Source organism: Aspergillus luchuensis, chromosome 8, assembly GCF_016861625.1.
Source record: "Aspergillus luchuensis IFO 4308 DNA, chromosome 8, nearly complete sequence".
Classification (NCBI taxonomy): domain Eukaryota; kingdom Fungi; phylum Ascomycota; class Eurotiomycetes; order Eurotiales; family Aspergillaceae; genus Aspergillus; species Aspergillus luchuensis.
The window spans coordinates 3568304-3589744 of record NC_054856.1 but is presented as its reverse complement, the minus strand read 5'-3'; the positions used below and the strand labels follow the sequence as shown (position 1 = coordinate 3589744).

At 53.1% G+C, this 21441-nt stretch overlaps 6 protein-coding genes across 6 annotated transcripts; 2 read left to right on the top strand and 4 right to left on the bottom strand.

Moving 5' to 3' along the window:
* Positions 1-210: 210 nt before the first annotated feature.
* AKAW2_81225A (uncharacterized protein) lies at positions 211-1914 on the top strand (the record flags this gene model as incomplete). Its single annotated transcript, XM_041682332.1, has 7 exons — positions 211-275; positions 336-534; positions 611-920; positions 977-1547; positions 1604-1608; positions 1663-1732; positions 1788-1914. The coding sequence occupies 7 exons, from the start codon at positions 211-213 to the stop codon at positions 1912-1914; spliced, it is 1347 nt and encodes a 448-aa protein (XP_041549186.1).
* Positions 1915-1971: 57 nt separating this feature from the next.
* On the bottom strand, positions 1972-2771 carry AKAW2_81224S (uncharacterized protein; the record flags this gene model as incomplete). Its single annotated transcript, XM_041682331.1, has 2 exons — positions 1972-2655; positions 2736-2771. 2 exons carry the CDS (start codon positions 2769-2771, stop codon positions 1972-1974), a joined length of 720 nt encoding a protein of 239 aa, XP_041549185.1.
* A 21-nt stretch (positions 2772-2792) lies between these two features.
* On the bottom strand, positions 2793-3176 carry AKAW2_81223S (uncharacterized protein; the record flags this gene model as incomplete). The annotated part of the gene is made up of 1 exon (XM_041682330.1): positions 2793-3176. The coding sequence occupies one exon, from the start codon at positions 3174-3176 to the stop codon at positions 2793-2795; it is 384 nt and encodes a 127-aa protein (XP_041549184.1).
* Positions 3177-3194: 18 nt separating this feature from the next.
* On the bottom strand, positions 3195-3865 carry AKAW2_81222S (uncharacterized protein; the record flags this gene model as incomplete). Its single annotated transcript, XM_041682329.1, has 2 exons — positions 3195-3632; positions 3707-3865. The coding sequence occupies 2 exons, from the start codon at positions 3863-3865 to the stop codon at positions 3195-3197; spliced, it is 597 nt and encodes a 198-aa protein (XP_041549183.1).
* Positions 3866-4226: 361 nt separating this feature from the next.
* Positions 4227-5294, bottom strand: AKAW2_81221S (NAD(P)/FAD-dependent oxidoreductase; the record flags this gene model as incomplete). The annotated part of the gene is made up of 2 exons (XM_041682328.1): positions 4227-5069; positions 5136-5294. The coding sequence occupies 2 exons, from the start codon at positions 5292-5294 to the stop codon at positions 4227-4229; spliced, it is 1002 nt and encodes a 333-aa protein (XP_041549182.1).
* Positions 5295-5808: 514 nt separating this feature from the next.
* AKAW2_81220A (non-ribosomal peptide synthetase) lies at positions 5809-21300 on the top strand (the record flags this gene model as incomplete). Its single annotated transcript, XM_041682327.1, has 4 exons — positions 5809-6216; positions 6282-9593; positions 9653-17821; positions 17884-21300. 4 exons carry the CDS (start codon positions 5809-5811, stop codon positions 21298-21300), a joined length of 15306 nt encoding a protein of 5101 aa, XP_041549181.1.
* Between the last annotated feature and the right edge of the window lie 141 nt (positions 21301-21441).

The following is a 21441-nucleotide window of genomic DNA, read 5'->3' as shown; positions in this document are numbered from 1 at the left end:
TAAATGATAATCTAAAAAACTAGTAGCTAAATAGACGAAAAGTTTAAACAGTAGTCCGTCGATCACTAATTCTTATCTTATCACCCCAAAGGTAAACCCCCAAGGTCCCTGATTCATTTGCTCAACAAGACCGCAAATCTTGGTCATTTCTTTCACAATCAGTCCTCAACTTTGCGAAAAGTTTTTTCATGGTCTAGTCTCAGGGGAATAATGTCTTCATGCAGCACTTCGGGATGCGGGTATGTCTTTAAAGATGTGACCGCAACGCGGAGAATGTAAGACCTGCCGGTTCAGAAGGTTCTTTGGAATCCTACCCACTGATAACTTACAATCAGAGCGGATTTCCGAGTCCTCCCTCTTCTCACCATCGGCTTCGCAACCTACCAGATTGACCGCACAAATATTGCCAGTGCGCTGACGGGAGGTTTCGCATCGGATATTGGCATAAGCCAAGACATTATCAATCTAGGCAACCAACTTATGTTTTTGGGCGTAATTGTCCTCGAAATACCGTCCAATATGGTTCTACAAAAGGTACCTTTTCTCTTACACTATCTCATGCATAGACCTTATCCTGTGAATTCAAATCAGCTCAGTGTACATGTACTAGGTCGGACCCCGCCGCTGGATCAGCGCCCAGGTCTGCATCTTCGGAGTCATTGCCGCATTGCAGATCTTCATTCGGAATAAGACCGGTTTCCTGCTTACGCGAAGCATCCTGGGTCTCGCGGAAGCCGGGTACATCCCAGCTGCTATGTACACTCTTTCAACGTGGTATACGAAGGAGGAGTTAACGAAGCGCATTGCACTTTTCTTTTTTGGAATGTTTGGGGGCGCTGCGGTGTCGCCGTTACTTGGTGCTGCCTTGCTCAAATTAGATGGGAAGGGAGGGTTGCATGGTTGGCAGTGGATATTCTTGCGTGAGTACTGGTTTTTTCCACCATTAGCCGTTATGGAACTTTATTGACATCAGTAGTGGAGGGAATATGGTCGGTCATTATGGCGATCGCTTTGTTCACACTACTGCCGGAGAGAGAGGGAAATGCTAGTGAAACCTCTGATGAAGAGTCTGCCTGCAAATCTCAGTCATGGAATGGGACCACCTCTAATACGATTCCTGTCAAGGTGGTATGGGAAACACTCACAAATTACACCAAATGGCCCCACTTCCTCGCCACAGCATGTGTCTTCGCAACCTGGAGTCCCCTTACTACGTATACTCCAACAATCATCATGTCACTGGGGTTCTCTCGCATCCAGGCAAACGCTCTCGCTGCGATAGGGAGCTTACTCACCCTACCGGTCATCGTCTTCTTCGCTTCTCTGAGTGACTGGTCACGCAGACGGGGGATGAGTGTTATGCTTGCAATTGCTGTGTATCTCGTCGCACTCATTCTGTTGAGGGTTTTGCAGGCCCACGTCGATAGATGGGGGCGGTTTGGCCTCTGGACGACTGTTAATGGGCTGGCGGTCGGGTATCATCCTGTCCATAATGCTTGGATTCAGGTTAATTGCTCTAGTCCCGGGGAGAGAAGTGTTAGTGTGGCGTAAGTTTATTAATCCTGTTTGATATCTTGCCGTGATTACTAACCTGGTTGGGTAGGATGTGTACGTTTCCCCTGTTTTGAAGATTGGTATGTGGATGCTGAACATGATTTCTAGTTGTCATGTCTGCCACGGCTGGGCTCATGGCCGGGACGCAGATCTTCCGACATGATGATGGTTTGAACGGGTAAGTGTTCATCATACAAGACAGGGAGCTACATGGTCTGATGCGACATTCACAGCTATCTGAGGGGCATACTGATCATGATATTCTTGGTCTTATCCGGCCTAATCTTGGTGGCTATCCAGAGTGCGATTTATCGCTCAGTAAAGCGTTCAAGCACGAGTAGGATCGTCCAGGAGACTTGATGATTCATCCTTGACAAAATTGCTTTTACCTTGTACCTAAATACACAGGAGCAGCATCTACACGATCTCATTCCCTCCGCATTCGACATTGTCGTGCTCGTCTCTATTCTTCACCCCCGTCTTCACCGACTTCCACTCCGGCACAAATGTTGCCAAAACCGCTACTCCCGCCAACGCAACCGAGATATAAAACGTCCTCACCACCGCTGCATTATACGCCTCTAACGCCTCTCCCAGATACTGGGCGGGCACTAGGTTCCTAACCTCCGTCGCTCCCGCAGCGGCCACACTGCTCGCATCTACACCCGGAATATTCTTAGCGGTTAATTTCTTCACCAGCTCATTCTGAAAGATATTCTGCGCCACGATCAGGAAGACAGCACCTCCAAGCGTCTGATAGAATATCATCAGAGCCGTACCAACAGGCACGTCTTGAGCGGGTAGTGAAGCCTGCATAGCGAGGACAGTTTGCTGCGCCCCCATGCCAATTCCAGCACCCATGATGACTTGGTAGCCAGCCCATTTTACGGTCCCAGTGTCCGGAGTAAAGGTGGTCATCAGCGCGGTGCTGATGAGTACCAGGATACAGCCCATGATCATAGTGGGAGTGTAGTATCCCATGGCAGAGACTAAGGCACCGCTGAGAATGGAGAGCACAATCAGCGATACGAGCATGGGGAGGTTCATAATCCCCGAGCGTACGGCGGAGGCACCTTTGATTACTTGGAACCATATCGGGAGCTGTTTGGGAGCAGATGTTTGTTTGTTAGCGGTGGGAAGCACTATGTCGCTCTTCAAGAGCGAATAGGACGAGGGCTTACATAGTAAACGAGAATATAAAATGCAGCTCCAAGCATGGCGCTATATAGACCGCAGCCCTAGACATTTCGGTTCCCCGCTACCCTTGGTGGTATCATTGCCATTTCTTTCTTTCTGGCCTGCACAATGCAGAAGGCCACCAATGTGACCCCGAAGATCACGAACAGGGCAATAATGCGACCGTTGCTCCAGGTCCATTTCGCCCCACCCCATTCGATGGCCAGTAGGAGACAAATAATGCAGGCACTGAAGAGTACTGTACCTTCAATATCGAGCTGGTTTAATCGCTGTTTTAGTCGGCTGCCTTTCGTTGCATCAGGGACAAAAGTAGGAGAGGGCGCATGGAATAAGAAAAGGATGACCACGGCGCCGACTCCGCCCAGGGGGAGATTGATGTAGAAACACCATCGCCATGAGACTTTGTCTGTGAAAGCACCCCCCATTCTATAAACATTTACTCGTTAGCATTGACCCTTATACTTCTCGAAGAGATATATGGAGAAAAGGAGTATATTTGACAATGGCCCAGCCACGGCTGCAGCGCCCTTCAACCCCCCAAGAATACCCAAAGCCGTTGCCTGAAGCCGCAAAGACATGCTCGCAGCAATGAGCAAGATAGTACCCGAAAGAAGCCCTGCCGCCCCTATTCCTGTGATAGCCCGTCCAAGTATCAAGCCAACCGAGGTGGGAGTTGCCGCCGACACGACGGATCCGATTTCGAAGACTACCAAATTTGTCATGTAAACCCATTTAATGGAGTGCATGGTACATAGCCGACCGTGGAGGATCTGCGTGGCGCACATTGTCAGTAGGTAGACCGAGCTGTACCATCCCATATCGTCGAGAGAGTGAAAATGGTCCGTGATGACGGGGAGAGCAGGTGCAAGTATCGTGTTGTCCTGTCAGAGCATCAACACATTAGCTTTTCCTTTGTGTAATTGACGGCTTTGAAGCATAGAAAAAGAAACAGTACCAGCGCAACTGCAAACATCACCAGATACAGCGCCAACAGTATCGCAATCTGGCGCCATTGTGTCGGTGCGTTCGTGTCGGTGGAGGTTTCGTGCGCGATTTTTTCGGAGTCACTAGGCCGGTCCTCAACGACGGAGGAATCTGCTGCAGAGTCTAACATAGTCTGGGAAAATGGGACTGGGCTGGAGATGCGCAGCGGCCTCCTTCCAAATGATCATATACGATGGGGTGATCGGGCGTCTGTGGTCGGTGGAGCGGATTTCCGGCCGGACTCGGATCTGCAGCTCGGTCCGCAGATGGAAATAAATCGATACACTATCACCAACCGGACCGGAATGGGTGTCCACATACAACACGAGCTGAGCCCAGGGAACAGAGGAAGTCTCGATTCGCTTTACGTTATGCTCAATTGTTCCAATAATACATCCGACTCCGTGCATAAGCAATTCGCAAACATCCTAATCACCACACATCCTGCACCACCGCAATGCAACTACTCTACATAACCCCTGACTACTTAACTACTGTCCCTGGGAATGCTCGACCGTCAACTGCACTGCAACTGCCGAAGCCACAAAAGTGGCATTGCTCGCAGCATTGGGAACGTCCTTCGCTACGGAGGCATGATCACCAGCCACAAAAACCCCTGGCACCGTGGTCTCCATCGTGACATCCTTTTGCTTGTAAATCCCATTTCCATCCAGCTCCAGCCCCAGCTGGCTGCTCCAGTCATTTGTGACGACTGTATCCGGCATATGCGTTAAGAAACCCACATCCATATAGCTGCTAGGAGATTCCCCTCCGTCTGGTTGTCCCAGCCAGACCCGTAGGGTATCTCGCGAACCCTCATCAGCCGAAGCAATTCGTTCTAAGGAAAGAATTGGGCGAGATTCAATAATGAACCCTTGCGCTTCCGCACCAGCTTCTTTCACGGCGACCGTGGTATCTTCATTGCCGTTGGTGAATAAGGTTACTTTTTCGGCGAAGCGACGAACCATCTGTCCGAGAATCAGACCCACAGAGGGATTCGCCTGTAGTTGTGAACTCTCTGCTACCAGTAGACCAGCATTTGCTGCGCCACGCTCCTCATACCCATGGCAGAAGAGGCAGTGGAATATGAGCCGGCCCCAGTTCTCGACGTACCCGTCAATGCGGGGCATGATGTCGCGTACTCCCGTAGCGAGAACAAGCTTTGAACCCAGGTATGAAATTCCATCTTCATCGGTGACCTCGAAGCGGGACCCTGTACCGTCGTGGGGTAGCTTGCGTGCTTGGATAATTTTCTTGTTGATGATGGTATTGGTAGTGTATCTATGCAGGAGGGTGTCGTGGATGGCAGCGCGGAAACGGGCAGGTTCCACATGCTAACGGCAACGCAGGAGTGATTAGCATGATTAATACTAGGTAGACAAGAAATGGAAGCGTCCTACATCAAATCCGAGGACATTATGCATGTGGGATGTCTGGCGGTTGCGGTACTCCTGGCTGTCGAAGAGGAGTACCGAATGTAACTTGCGGGATAGCGCCAGGGCCGTGGCGAGGCCGGCGGGACCGCCGCCGATGATGAGCACGTCCGCTGTGATGGCCATGGTTATTTCCCACTTGTAGCTTCGTTTGTTCTAGATTGCTGCGGAATAAATTAAAGTAAGCTCTTCAAGGCCTTGAAGGGTGCGAAAAGAAGAGGGGCTTGCAGAGTCCGTTAAGTAGGGCTTCAGCCCGGTTTGGGATCTCGGACCGCGGATTACCGTCACGTTACAGTACCTCTCTACTGTTTTCCGGTGCGATTCCGATGCAAGTTCTCTTTCGGCTCTGCAACAATGGACTTTATATTTGCCCCGTTAATTTATCAGAGTATGCTCTGCTGCAGCTCAGCCGCAAATCCGATGTTATTCTGTTTGCTTACCCCGGTTGGTTTTGCGTTAGTGGCACGGATGCCGGCAGCTGGAAACCGGTTACCAACGTGATGGATGAATATATATAGTGTGACCAGGTACTACTACAATACGATGGTGACCATAAACATAGCAAGTTTCAGTCACCATTCATCTTTATCTTGATAGTATTCGGTGACATCTTCCAGTGCAATAATTCTACCTGCACAACATGAGTCGCTTCTCCTGCATCTTTCCTACCTTGACGGATGGGTATGTCCCGAATCCAGATCACACTCGTGCCGCGGGTCGGCGCACATACAGAATCGACCTGAGCGGATGGAAGGCCCCAGGCAGTGAGACAGAATCACTTATTCTGGCAGCCTGGGGCCTGGTTCTATCCAGCTACGTGGGTACCGATGAAGTGGCCTTTTACGTTGTGCCTACGACTGGTCCGGATACGACAGCATTGGCCGAGTTGAAGGTCGAGGGAGACATGCCTCGCCAGTCTCTCACTTACGCTGCCCATCAATTGTTGCACCCAGGCCTTGTGGGTGCCGGCCAGGTTTCCGGAGAGACTGCAAATACCATCATTACCTTTGCGAACGATATTGAGTCCCTATTTGTTACACAGACCGAGGTACGCGTGTCACCACCCGTAGTACAGTGGACTGGCTGGGCTCCTGAACGCTGACGGACATCTAGGAGTCCTTCCTATCATTGCATGTTTATCGTGATGAGCAAGGACACATTTCACTATCGCTTACCTACTACCTATCTCTGTTGACCGACGCGCAGGCAGCAAATGTGGGCACTGCCATGGCCCAGGCGCTGGCCGAGGTAGGGACATGCGACAACGACAAGCTAGTCAAGGACCTCAGCCTTATGAGTCCGGCACACCTAGAGCACATCTGGCGGTTTAATGCTGATGTCCCCGGTATATGGGAAGAGTGTTTCCATGATGTGATTGAGCGTCACGCCGCAAATCGCCCACACTCCCTGGCGGTCGATGCCTGGGACACGGAGCTCACCTACACCGATCTCGTAAGGGAGGCACGCCTGCTCGCAGCGTACCTCCAGCGGCGCGGCGTAGGTCCAGGATCTGTGGTCCCCATTTCCTTTGAACGGTCGGGCGCAGCTCTGGTTGCTATGCTGGCTGTGTCCAAGGCCGGCGGAGCCTTTGTCAGTGTGCCCCCGAATCTCCCTGCTGGACGAGTCGACGCCATCCTGGAAGTCATTGAAGCACCGTTTGTGGTAACTTGGACCAAGTACGAATCATTCTGGGCTGAACGTCTGCCTACGCTCCCTATCGACAATTATCCCAAGCCGGCTGCCGACGCGACGGTGGAAGCCCTCGGAAAGCCAGAGGACCTTTTCTACGTGATTTTCACTAGCGGCTCGACAGGCCGACCGAAAGGTTGCATGCTATCCCATACGAACTGGTTAAATGGTGCTCTCCGTAACGCCCCTAGTTGGAAATATGGTCCCGAGAGCCGTGTCCTGCAAATGCTCAGCCACACTTTCGACATGAGTCTATTGGAGATCTGCACGAGTCTGGGCTCCGGCTCTTGCGTGTGTGTGCCACGCCCAGAGGAAATTGAAACCAGCATATCCGACGCAATCAACAGGTGGCAGGTTAACCATGTTATCATGACACCTTCACTTGCCCGCGCCTTGAGACCGGACGATGTGCCCGGGCTCAAGACAATGTGCCTGGGCGGTGAAGCCTTCCCCAAGGAGATAGTCACCATGTGGTCTGAGCGGATTAATCTTTGGCAGTTCTATGGCCCCAGCGAGTGTTCCATTAATTCGTCGTCGTGGCCGATTACACGGCCCGATGCGGATCCATTGAATATTGGTCCTCCCAACTCGGCTGCTTGCTGGGTAGTAGACGTACACGATTACAATAAACTGGTTCCTGTTGGCGCTATTGGAGAGCTACTTGTTTCTGGGCCCATTGTCGGTATGGGATACCTGAAAAATCCTGTCAAGACAGCCGAGGCCTTCCTTGAGGAAGTTGGATTTGTGGCGAAGGATGATCCCCAGTTTGGTGGATTCCGATTCTACCGAACAGGTGATCTTGTGCGCTGGAACTCGGACGGTACTATAACCTTCTGCGGTCGTGCTGACACACAAGTCAAGCTCAATGGCCAGAGACTCGAACTGGCCGAGGTGGAATATCAGCTGGGGCTGGAGGCTGGTGTTCAATATGCCATTGCCATGGCACCTCAGGCTGGCCTGTGCAAGAACAACCTCATTGCTATTCTCACCGTCAAGGGTACCAGCACTGGCACCCAGGATACGGCTGCCGACGAGATTCCACTGCTAGATCGCCGCGATCCGATCGTCCAGGAGACAGTGAAAAAGCTGCGTTCCCAACTTCAACACGCTTTACCGCGGTACATGGTACCAACCATCTGGGCATTCGTTGGGCGCATGCCCATGTCAGCTTCTGGCAAGATTGATCGCGTAAAACTGCGGGATTGGGTACAGAGGATGAGCCAGGAGACTTTCGACGCAATCACTGGCCGCAGCTTGGAAGCAGAAGAGCATGCTTTCGGTCTCAGCCGGCTAGAGCAGAAGATCCAGCTCGCCTGGGCTGAAGCGCTGGGTTTATCCGCCGCCGAAGTAGGCCTGCAGCAGCCATTTGTTGCGCTGGGCGGTGACTCAATCAAGGCCCTAGATGCCGTAGCCAGATGTCGAGCTCGTCAGATCAAGATTAGCATGGTGCATATCCTGTCTTGCGAAGGCGTCCGAGAGGCTGCCTCTTTGGCGGAAGTGCAGGAGACCCCTGCTCAGCAGGTGGCGGAGATGGCAGTGGATTACTCGAATCTCTGGACCCGGTTGTCCAACGACTACGATCTTGACAAGCTAGGTGTAACGCAAGTTGAAGAGGTAGAGGATGTTTTCCCATGCACCACCATGCAAGAGGGCATGTTCCTCGGCCAGATTCGTCGGCCTGGAGCCTACCACATGCGCTTCTTCCACCGCGTGCAGCTGAAAGGTGGTTGCCTGCCTACCGTCGAACGCATCCAGCAGGCTTGGGCATCCCTTGTTGAGAGACATCCTTCACTGCGCACAGTCTTCGTAGATGACCTGTCCCCAGAGGCCATATACCATTCGATCGTGTTGCGGTCGGTTCCAATGGAGGTTAGGATGCGTGAGGTGCCACGCGACCTCAGCGCTGAAGCCGCCCTCGCCATATTCACGGAGGAGCTTGTGCCATTTCGTGCGAATGCCCCCTTACACCGCATGCTTTTGCTGACCTGCCGCGGAAGAGTACCATATCTTATGCTGGAAATCTCCCACGTCATCATGGACGGCTATGCGTTGTCTGTTTTCCGACGCGAGTTTATCCGCGCTTGCTCCTCCAGTGCGCCTCTACCGCGAGGCCCAGACTACCGCATGTTTGCCAACTATCATCGTACGCGACAAACCGACGACAGTGCGAGGTATTGGACTGACTACTTAGCTGACTGTGTACCATGTCACATCCCTACTCATGCAGTGAGTGCACCGAGTGATGGCCCCCCTGAATGGCCTCGGACACTGCAGCGGCGCGACTTCGGCTTTGAGAACAGTGCGGCGTTCCTGCAGCGATGCAAAGAGCGCCAGGTTACACTCGCTTGTGCGATCCGCGCTGCATGGGCGCTGGTGCTGCGCGCCTATACCCAATCAGAGGATGTTTGCTTCGGCTACGTCTCGTCCGGACGCAACGTGCCGGTGCCCGAGGTCGAGACCATCTTTGGTCTATGTCTCAGTATGCAGGTCTGTCGAGCAAGACTAAGCGAGGCTTCCACGATTGCTAGTCTCGCTAGGAAGATCCAGGAGGATTATGTCGCTAGTTTGCCGTTCCAGCACTACCCGTTGGCTGAGGCACAACGCGGGCTGAAGCAAACACACGGACAGGGGCTGTTCAACACGGCGATCTCCATGGAATGGGTGCCTCCAAGTGCAGAGGACGAGGACGCCTTGCTCGATTTGGAAGAAATTCGTGAACAGGATGACCCGACTGAGGTGAGTTCGAATCCAGCCTCCAGGCCGTACCCCTACTGATGACATGTAACTCGGCATAGTACGACATCGCAATCAGTGTAGATGTCCACGAAGGCCACATTAAACTGGGCTTCCTCTATTGGCCTGATTTGACGGACTTCGAGATCAACCATCTAGCTGAGGCCTTGCATGGCGCCATGAACTGCTTTGCCTCCCACCCCGACGAGGCCCTCAACACTCTCAGTCTACTGCAGGCTAGTGATGTTTGCTCTGCCCTGTCTGACGGACCTACATTGCTGCCTCTCGAAGCCGTCCGCGGCAATGTGGTGTCAATGATCGACCGCTGGGTGACGCGCCAACCGGAAGGGGCTGCCATCGATGGATGGGATGGATCCATGAGCTACAAGGAACTCCATGAGCAGTCTTCCTGGGTAGCTCGCAATCTCCTTCATCAAGGCGTACGACTCGGAGACCGCGTTCTGGTGTGTGCGGACCGGTCGAGTCGTACTGTAGCCACCATTCTTGGCATTGTGCGGGCAGGATGCGTGCTGGTGCTCTCGAACCCGACGGACCCAGAGAAGCGCCTCCAATGGCTGGCAAAAAAGTGCAATGCCTCCCTGGTCGTTGCCGATCCTACATACGAAGAGCGGTTAGCGACTGCTGATGCCCATGTACTATCAACGACCTCGGTCTGTGCCCCAGCAGCCTGGGACTACGAGTTCCCAGCCCTAGATGAACATGACCTCATCAGCATTCTTTTCAAATCCGGCAGCACTGGCACCCCGAAAGGCATTCTGATGGAGCATGGCGCACTCGCGACCAGTGTATTCCTGGGCCATGGCCGTACATTACGCTTCTCCCGCCACACCCGCATGCTGCATTTTGCCTCGTTGACCTTCGATGCTGCCCTGGCGGAGATCTTCACTACCTTGGCACATGGCGGGTGTATCTGCGTGCCTTGTGAGGAAGACCGCCTTTCTGATGTGCCTGGTTGTATCTCTCGCTTTGCGGTCAACACGGCTATGCTGACACCCTCGGTCGGGCGGCTGTTAGACCCCGGAGCTCTGCCAACACTGCAGACCCTGATCATGGTCGGCGAACCCATGTCTCGGCTGGATGTAGAGCGGTTCGCACCCGTGCTTGACCTGTACAACGGTGCAGGGCCTACAGAAACATCCATCATGGTTACAATTGCAGGACCGATGAAACCTACTGATGAGCCAGTAAATCTGGGCTATGCTGTGGCTGGGGTCAGGTTGTGGGTGACTGAAGCCGAGAACCCTAATCGACTGGCTCCATTGGGAGCAGTCGGCGAGTTGATCGTCGAAGGCCGCTTGGTCACTAGTGGATATCTGGATGACCAAGCACGGACGCAGGAAGCCTTCCTTCCCACTTTGCCATGGCTTCCATCACAACATGCCTTATACCGAACGGGTGATTTAGTGCGTTATGTTGACGATGGTAGTTTACGGTATATGGGACGGAAGGACACGCAGGTCAAGTTGCGCGGACAACGCATTGAGTTGCAAGAGGTCGAGTATCATCTGCGAAAGAGCTTGCAGCAAGCACAGATTGTGGTGGAGATGGTCGTTCCGGCGGGGAAGATGCGTGCTCAGGCTAGCCTGGTCGCCTTTGTCAGTGGGCTGACTGCGGCAGATGTTGAGTCGTCGTCTGCATGTAATTTGGAAGGAACAATACCTATCTCGCAAATTGTCTTACCCAAGAGTGCGTTTCAAGCGCTTGAGGAAGTCCTGCCCCGCCACATGATACCGTCGGTGTATTATGCCCTGGACACTATTCCGCTGTCGGTCAACGGCAAGGCAGATCGGCGGCGACTGCGTGAGATGGGTTCCTTGCTGCTGGCATCTAGTGCCGCCCATAAGAACAACATTGAAGGAATGAGCAAGTCCGTCAAATGGACGCCAACATTGGAGCTGGAGCGGACACTGTTGGGGTTGTGGGCTGCGACACTGGGACTCGAGGCTGAGACAATCCACGGCGATGACAGCTTCTTTGAATTAGGCGGTGACTCTGTCTCTGCCATGAAGTTGGTAGCTACAGCTCGGGATAAATACAAGCTGTCGTTGAGCGTTCCCCAGATGTTCAGATACCCAACTGTTTGTCAGTTAGCCGCCGAAGTTGGGGAACCGGCTGGGCAGTCAGCAAGCTCAGCTTCGTCCACAACGGAGGAAGGGTTTACATTCAGCACGCCAGACGACTCTTCCACCAATGACGGAGTCGACGACGACTTCTTACAGCTGGCCACTGCCCAGCTGGCCCAGTTAGCCCAAGAGAAGGGCAAGAAGGTGGATATTGCCGCTCTTCTGAAGCAGCTGCAGGGCGGTTCCTCTTCCAATAAGACTCCGTCCGTGTCTTCCTCATCTTCATCATCTTCGTCATCCAAAAGGAAGAAGAATGCGGCCAAAGCGGAATCTCTGGCCGAAGCAGCTGCTCCTATCCCAGTGCAATTTTCCTTGTTAGATGGTGGCGCAGATGCTCTGGATAAGGTCCGTGCACAGGCTGTAGAGCATTGCAAGATCACACACGATGATATTGAGGATATTTACCCCGCCACAGCTTTGCAAGAAGGGATGATGGCACTCACGGCCCGCACACCTGGAGTTTATACCACAACTTTGACCGGCGATCTTTCCGAGCAGGTCGATATCGCACGGCTGCAATACGCCTGGGGTAAAGCTGCTGAGGCGCATCCAATCCTCCGGACCCGGATTATCCTGACCGACAACAACACGGCAGTGCAGGTTGTGCAGCGTGCGAAAGGGCTTCCATGGGACACATATTCCTTACGAGAGGACAACGTTCTTCCGGACCTAACGTCGAACATGACCTCTGGATCTCCCCTTCTGCGCCTGGCTGTGGTACACCGGCAAAGCCAGCCCCGAATGCTCCTGGTGGCCATTCACCACGCCCTCTACGATGGATGGTCGATGCCACTCCTCAAGCAGGCAGTTGAGGATGCCTACCATGGTCGGGACTTGCGGCCACAGCCCTTCACCCCATTCATCAAACATCTCATTGCGGGGAAACCGGCCGCACAGGACTTCTGGACCACACACCTGGACAACTTCGTAGGAGGTGTCTTCCCGAAGTTGCCTAGCATCTACCACCAAATCCAGCCGACGGAACGCCGAACCCGCTCAATGACTCTGCCAACAGCGGCCCCCAAGGCCCAGTATACTATGGCGACAAAGATTCAAGCAGCTTGGGCCGTGACTGTGTCGCGATATGTAGAGGCTAATGACATTGTCTTTGGTACTGTTAGTACCGGACGCTCAGCGCCTGTGCCAGCCATTGATCGCATGGTTGGTCCCACCGTTACGACTGTACCTGTTCGCATCTCGCTCGGTGGCCAAGCGGATCGAGTCCTCTCACTGCTGCAGAGAGTCCAAGAGGATAGCTGGAACAAATTGGATCATGAACACCTGGGCCTACAGCATATCCGCCGTCTCGGTGAATCTGCAGCTGCCGCTTGTAACTTCCAGACGCTGCTTGTAATTCAGCCGCGTGAACAGCCTGACACCAAATACCGTTCTACTTTGCTTTCAGGATTGCAGGATGTGGCCGAACTCGAGGGCGTGGATACTTACCCGCTAATGTTGGTGTGTGAGCCTGACGGTGCCAGTCTGAATTTGACTGCCGTGTTTGATCGAGCCGTTCTGGACGGAGCCACGTTGGACCGGATGCTCGCTCATTGGGAACTGGTACTAACCCAGATGTGGAATGAGCCTAATATGGCAGTGATTGACATTGATGCCGTATCGTGCAGTGACAAAGAGACTTTGATGCGATGGAATACTGGAGAAACAATAACTGAAGGGTGTGCCCATAACGCAGTGTGTGAGTGGAGTAGGCGCACCCCTCACGCACCCGCTGTCTGTGCTTGGGACGGGGAATGGACCTACAAGGAACTAGAGAGATACTCCTCTCTCATAGCCAGTCAAATCTCCGCACATGGTCTGTCCTCCGGAGACTTTGTTGCTCTCTACCACGAAAAGTCCCGGTGGACGGCGGCCGGAATTCTCGCGGTGTTCAAAGCCGGCGCCATTCTGATTACTCTTGACCCGGCCCATCCCACGGACAGAATCAAGGATATCCTGGATCAAGCACGACCGCGCCTCATCCTGACCTCCCAGTCCCTCCTCGATGTGGCTAGAAATCTTGACACCCCGGTCCTGAGTGTACAGTTCGCAGCATCACAGCCATTGCCCGAAGAATGGTCCAGTCTACCCACAATATGCCCCACCCTGGCTGCATATGCCCCGTTTACCTCTGGATCAACAGGTCGACCGAAGGGGATCCCGCTTGATCATCGTGGTCTGGCGGCTTCAACTGCATCAATAGCTCGTTCTTGCCTACTCCGCCCAGCATCTCGGGTACTTCATTTTGCCAGCTTCGCCTTTGACGCCAGCATGATGGAACACCTGATAGCATGGCACGCTGGTGGCTGTCTATGTATCCCCGATGAAACCGCAAGGCAGACGGACCTGGCCAAGTGTATCCGGGATTTTAACGTTACTTGGGCTTTTCTCACACCTTCCTGCCTAAGACTAATCACCCCCGATGATGTTCCGTCCCTACAAGCTTTGGGACTCGGTGGGGAGTCTATGACGTCCGAAGATATCACCATCTGGAGCCCGAGACTCCGCCAGATCGTCCAGCTGTACGGGCCAGCGGAGTGTTGCATCGTGGCTGCATTAACTGAAGTGACAAAACCATCAGAGAATCGGTTGATAGGGAGGCCAAACGCCTGTCGATGCTGGGTAGTTGACCCGCAGAACCCAGATCGCCTAGCGCCCATAGGCGCTGTCGGGGAATTGCTAATTGAGGGGATTACTGTCGGTCGGGGTTATATTAACGATCCTGACCGAACCACTCCGGCATTCATACGGCCTCCTAAATGGCTTCAAACACTGTATCCTGATGACCAAGAGCCAAAGCGGCTCTATCGGACCGGTGACCTCGTGCGTTATGCTGGTGTGGACGGCAAGCTGGCCTTCATCGGGCGAAGAGACGGTCAGCTCAAGCTTCACGGACAACGTATTGAATTGGCGGACGTCGAAGCCCACCTCCGTTCTCTAATACCCGGGATGCAAAAGATGGTTGTCGAGATGGTTCACAGTGCGGACAACCAGAATCCCTTTTTGGCTGCTTTTCTAGAAGAAATATCAACGTCACAAAAGCCAAAAGAGCGTGAGATTGGACTATTGCATCCAAGTCAATCCCAATGTGCCCTTGATGTTAAGGCCATTGATAGCGCGTTGTCGCGAACGGTTCCACAATACATGATTCCTAGCATGTATCTACACATTTCCCGTCTGCCTCTAAGCGCATCTGGAAAGCTGGACCGTCGCCACCTCCGCGAGATGGTAGCAGAGCTTCCACGCCAAAGCCTTAACGAGTACGCTGCTGGATCAGGCCTCGGCGTTCCCGACCGGCCAGTAACATCCCAGGAGCACGAGATGCAGGCTATCTGGGCACGAGTATTATCACTTGACCCGAACACATTTGGAGTCAACGACGATTTTTTCCGCATCGGCGGCGACTCCATTTCCGGGATGCAGGTCTCCACGAAATGCAATGCGGCTGGCATCCATATCACCAGTGCGGATCTCTTCAGACACCGTACCATCGAGCAACTGATATGCCATCTTAATACTATCAGAACCACTGACAGTGCGTCAGTCTTGCTACCTACAGAGCCGGTGAACGAATGGGTTGCTCTCGCCCCTATCCAGCACCTCTTCTTCGAAGTTGCCCCAGAGGGGCCAAATCACTTTAACCAGAGCCTGCTCCTTCGCACTAGCCGCCGGGTTAGTGTAGAGGAACTCGCCGGAGGCCTGGATGTCCTTATTGGAAGGCATTCTATGCTACGCGCGAGATTCTGCCGCAAGGATTCCGGCCAGTGGTTCCAGCAGGTAAAGTCGCTGGATTCTGAGCCTGCTAGTGCCTTTTACCGGTTGGCTGCGCACAACCATATCACTCGTGAGTCGCTGCCAACACTTTTTACAGCGGCTCAGATGGCATTGTCTATTGAGGATGGGCCGCTCTTGACTGTGGATCTGGTAGAGCTTGAGGACGGTAGTCAGCTCGTCTACCTGGCGGCCCATCATCTCATTATTGACCTTGTCTCGTGGCGCATTTTGCACGGGGATCTGGAGGAATATCTCCAGACAGGCTCTCTCAGTTCCGCAACAGGGTCGGTTCCTTTCTTAACCTGGACTCAATTACAGGCCGAATACAGCGCCGAACACCTCACTCCCGCGCGTGCTTTACCTGGCTTCCAGGAAGCAAACGATGATTTCGATTTCATGAGGTACTGGGGAATTTCTTCCGAGTCGAACACGTTCGGGCAAACCTCAACATCCAGATTTGCCTTGGACCGCACTGTGACTGACATCCTCTTCGGAAGCGCTAACAAGGTGATGGATACTCGACCGGTTGAAATTTTGGAGGCCGCCCTCTGGTACTCTTGTAATCAAGCTCTCCCTGACCATCCGGGTCCAAGCATTTATGTTGAAGGCCATGGGAGAGAGCCTTGGACGGATTCCATCGACGTCTCGGGAACGGTTGGTTGGTTTACGATCATGTCTCCTTTGGTGTCCACTCCATGGCATCACCTATCACGGAAATCAATGCGGGACTTCGTCGATGTACTCAGCTATATCAAGGACCAGCGCCGCCGCATTCCGGCAAACGGATGGGCTTACTTCACTTCTCGCTACCTGAACGACGAAGGCAGGGTTGCATATGGGCGGACGAAGCCGGTTATGGAAGTCCTGTTTAACTACATGGGCCAGTACCAGGAGATGAAGCGTGAGGACGCCATACTACAGCTGGCTGGCGATGACATCCAGTCCGGCACCGGTGCTTCAGACATTGCCGGTAACGTGCCACGCTTTTCGTTAATCGACGTTACCGCGTTCACTGCGAACGGGTGCCTAACCTTCGAGTTTACATTCCCGCAATTGATACAGCAGGATGCTCGACTGGAACAATGTATAAAGGAGTGTGAGCATACTCTCGTCGCCGCGGCTAGTTCACTGTCAGCGGAAGGACCCCGCAAGACGTTGACCGACTTTCCCCTTATGTCTGCGCTCACTTACGACCAACTGAGCCAGTGCCTCAATCATACGTTGCCTTCGATGGGTCTACGTGCCCAAGACGTCTGGAATATCTACCCTTGCTCTCCCGTGCAACGGGGCATGTTGTTGGCGCAGCTGCGCGATCGGCAGGCATATCAACAACGATTCAAGTTTCAGGTTATGTCTCGCGGGCCAACAGAGCAACTTTCATTGGAAAAGGTGAAAGATGCTTGGACAGAAGTGATTAATCGACATGATATCCTCCGTACTCTACTTCTCCCAGTTTCAGATCACAGCCACTTTGACCAGGTAGTCATGGTCCCTGGTAGCCTTCAGCACCTGGTTCGAGGTGATGCGATGGACGCCAATCCCACCGAGGGCCTACCTCACACGATCAACATCACCAGCGACTCGACAGGCGCCATAATCTGCGAGTGGAATGTCAGTCATGCGTTAGTCGATGCCATGTCGATAGCTTTTATTCAACGGGAGGTCAATCAAGCGTTGGAAGGTTCGCTGGGACAACATCAAAATCTACCACAATACGTGGAATATATTAAATGGCTTACTCTGCAAGACAATACTGAGGCGCAGGCATATTGGCAAAATCATCTCAATGGGGTGGAACCATGTCTCTTTCCGAAACTGACTTCTTCGCCAGACAAGGTCAATCCGGAGGCTACGATCTCTGCCATTCGTGCCACCTGGTCCCGCGATGTTCGGATGGACGAGCTATGCCATAAGCACGCTATCACATTGACAAATCTATTCCACATTGTCTGGGCCATCGTGCTCGGCGCTTATGTAGGCACTGATGAGGTTTGTTTCGGCTATACAGCCCTTGGCCGAGATGTGCCTGTCCACCGGGTTGAGACGTTGGTCGGCCCTTTAGTCAATGTTCTTGCCACGACCGTCCGGCATCAAGAGGACGAGACAATCTTGAATGCACTCCTCACCCATCAAGCCCACCTGACTAATAGCCTCCAACATCAACATTATGCGTTGGCAGATGTGTATGCGTCTTTGGGACTGGTCGGATCTCAGCTGTTCAACACTATCGTATCGTTGCAAGATACATCTCACTTCGACGCTCCAGACGAGCAAAGAACCCGGCTCGAAATGCTACCTGCAAATGATGTCTCAGAGGTTTGTCCCCAAACTTGGTCTACGAATCCCCCTATATTGTCTGATGTTAACATTTAATACAGTACGATGTAGCCCTCAATATCGGTGTTGACAAATCCACTATTCAGCTGGTATGCAGCTACCAAACCGTATCTCTGTCCGCGGAGCAGGCCGACGCACTACTGCGAACGGCCTTTCATGTACTGGATGAAATCTTGAGGGACCCCACCCAACGATTTTGTGAGCTCGAGGTCATCAGCCCCAAGTGTAAAGAGCATCTTGTGAAATGGAACGCTGGCATGCTTGCCCCAACCCATGAATACATCCATGAGAAGATACAAGGCCAGTGCCGTATCCACAATTCCCGACAAGCCGTTTGTGCCTGGGACGGCATGTTCACCTACGCTGAAGTCGACGACCTGTCTTCACGTCTGGCAGCACGGCTTATTAGGATGGGGGTTACCTCCGAGGACATCATCCCAATCTACTCGCCCAAATCCCGATGGATGGTCATCGCCATTCTAGGCGTTCTAAAGGCTGGGGCTGCCTTCACGCTTCTGGAAATCTCGCATCCAATGGCTCGACTGCGTGTGATATGCAATCAGATCAAGGCTCCTATGCTTATTGCACCAGCATCGCATGCCGTTCCAGCGGCTAACTTGGCTCCTATCTTAGTCGTGCTCGACAACATCACATCCTTGGCCGAGGAAAGACCAGTCTCCTTACCGGCTGTCGATATACCACCAGCGAGAGAAGCTCTCGCATATCTCATCTTCACCTCAGGTTCCACAGGAAATCCCAAGGGGGTTATGGTCACCCATCAGAATTTGTGCAGTAATGCGTCGATCATCACAACGTCTGTCAATATGACTTCCGACAGCCGGGTGCTACAGTTTGCATCCCATGCGTTCGATGGGTGTCTCTGGGAAATACTAGGTGCGCTGTTGGCAGGTGCTTGTCTGATCATCCCGTCCGAGTCGGAGAACAAGGAAGACCTGACGGGATGTATCGAGCGGATGGGCGTCACTTGGGCGTTTCTGACTCCTTCCGTCGCAAGGATCTTGAAGCCAGAGACCCTTCCCAGTCTCTGTAACTTAGTCCTCGGAGGCGAGCCGATAGCGGCCTCGGATTTAGAGATGTGGCGGGGACACGTCCAGGTGGTGTGTGCCTATGGCCCAACCGAAACTACCATCCTCGCTAGCACCACCTCCCCCTCCACCTTCCCCAGGGATGGTAAGGATATCGGCACACCGACCAGTAGCTCCCTTTGGATTGTCGACACGCGGAATTATCAGACGCTGGTGCCTCTTGGAGCCACAGGCGAGCTTTTGATTGAGGGGCCCAACGTGAGCCAGGGTTATCTCGGGGATCCTGAGAAAACCAACAATGCCTTCCCAGATGCTCCACGCTGGCTGTCACAGCTCCGAAAATCGCCTACCAGACTCTACCGAACCGGTGACTTGGTTCGCTTCGACACATCTACGGGCACCATTCGCTTCGTAGGACGCAAGGATAACCAGATCAAGTTCCATGGGCAGCGCATCGAGCTCGGTGAAATTGAATATCATGCTCAGTTTGCTTTTTCGAGTGCCAGCACGGTCATCGTCGATTTGATTACCCCTGAACAGCCTCGGCAGCCATATATCGTTGCATTCGTACATCAATTAGATGCAGCGAATGAAACGACTGACACAAACGACACCCTCCTGCTTCCTTCCTCCGAAGTCTTCCGAGCAGACGCTCTGGCAGCGCAGAACAAGATGCACAAACGACTCCCGCACTACATGGTCCCAGCAGTGTTCCTCCCTTTGCATCGGCTTCCTCTATCAGTCACTGGTAAAGCCGATCGGAAACGTCTCCGACAATGTGCACTTGCTCTGTCCAGCCCTGAGCTTAGTGCATACCGCGCCACGGCCTCGACGAAGCGTATGCCTTCCACAGCAGCGGAGCGCAAAATGCAGGAATTGGTTGCAACTGTTCTGGGAAGGGACCCTACTGAGATCGGCATGGATGACAGCTTTTTCTATCTGGGAGGTGACTCCGTGCAAGCAATGCGGCTGGTTGCCGAGGGTCGTCAACAAGGGCTTACCCTCTCCCTTCGAGCGATCTTCGACTCTCCCTGTCTGGGTGACCTATCTGACCAGGCGAAAAGTCTGATCGAAGACAACCAGCGAGCATCGACCGCATCACGAGGCAACCTACGTTATGATTGCGACCGAATAGACAAAATAGTTGTAACTAACTCCCTCAACAAGGCTGACGTAGTCGACGTCCTTCCCACAACCTCCTTCCAGCGCCACTGGCTAGACGCACAACTGAAGAGCTACATTGTCGTCGACATACCAGGCCCGATCGACCCGGCCCGTCTTCTTAGGGCCATGCATCGTGTCGTGGAGGCTCACCCAATTCTCCGAGTCTCATTTGTGCCTTATGAGACCACTACCGTGCAAGTTATCCTCCGCACAGCAGTGGCCATAACCAACGTCGACCTGTCCACTGCCACCGTGGAAGAATTATGCCGCCGAGATGTGGATGCCCAGATGGCTCCAGGAGTGCCGTACTTGCGCGTCATTATAGCAACCCAAGACAAAGCCGGCCATAAACTAATCATGCGACTTTCTCACGCCCAATACGATGCCGTCTCACTTTCCCTCCTCATGAATGATCTGAGCCATGCATACGCAAACGATACTCATCCCTTACCTTCATCCCACTTCCCTCGGTTCAACGACTATATTACCTACCAACAAGCTCAGAGAGCCGATCCCACAGCGACCACATTTTGGCGTCATCTCCTCCAAGATGTCCCGCTCACTCACCTTAACCTCCAGCCAGCCGAGTCCTCGGCCAGCAATGGGACTCCGATTACACTTTCCCGCGACATTGACATCGCTGTTTTCCCCTCACTTCCCAGCGACATTACCATAGCCACAATGGTCAAAGCAGCCTGGTCCCTGGCCCTAGCCCAGAAGACCAATTCTCTTGCCGTGATATTCGGCCAGGTCGTTCACGGTCGGGCCATTGCCCTTCCTGGGGTCGAGGGAATTGTCGGTCCCTGTGCCAATATTACGCCCGTTGTCGCACGCCTGGGTCTTGAGACTACGGGATTGGAGTTAATGCAAGCATTGCAAGACCAACACCACTCTGCTATGTCGTACGAGTCGGTGGATCTTGATGACGCGCTGGCGTATGCCAACGACTCTCAGGCCGGGCGTAAAGGGTTACAAACAATCGTGCAGCATCAGAATAACGTGATGGTTGATGATATGGAGTTGTCGCTCGGAGAGGTGAAGTGTGGGGTAGATTTCAGGGCAGTAGATCATCTGCCGAAAGAGGTTTGGGTCTATTCGTCTGTTGATGAGAAGAGACCGGGTATGTTGGAGGTGAAGATCATGTCATCGACGCTGGTGCTGGGTGAGGAGTTTGCGGAGGAGTTGATGGGTTTGCTTGTAGAAAAGATAGTGGGGTTATTGAGGCATCCTGAGAGTGTCTGTGTTTGATTGAGCTTTGTTGAGGAGTCGGTGTAGAATTTGGACGGTTGTATATAGATTGTTGAATGAACATGAAGTGAAGATCACGTATGGATTCCACTTTGACCAACATCATCAACAACCCCAAACCACTCACTCAATACGCAAATT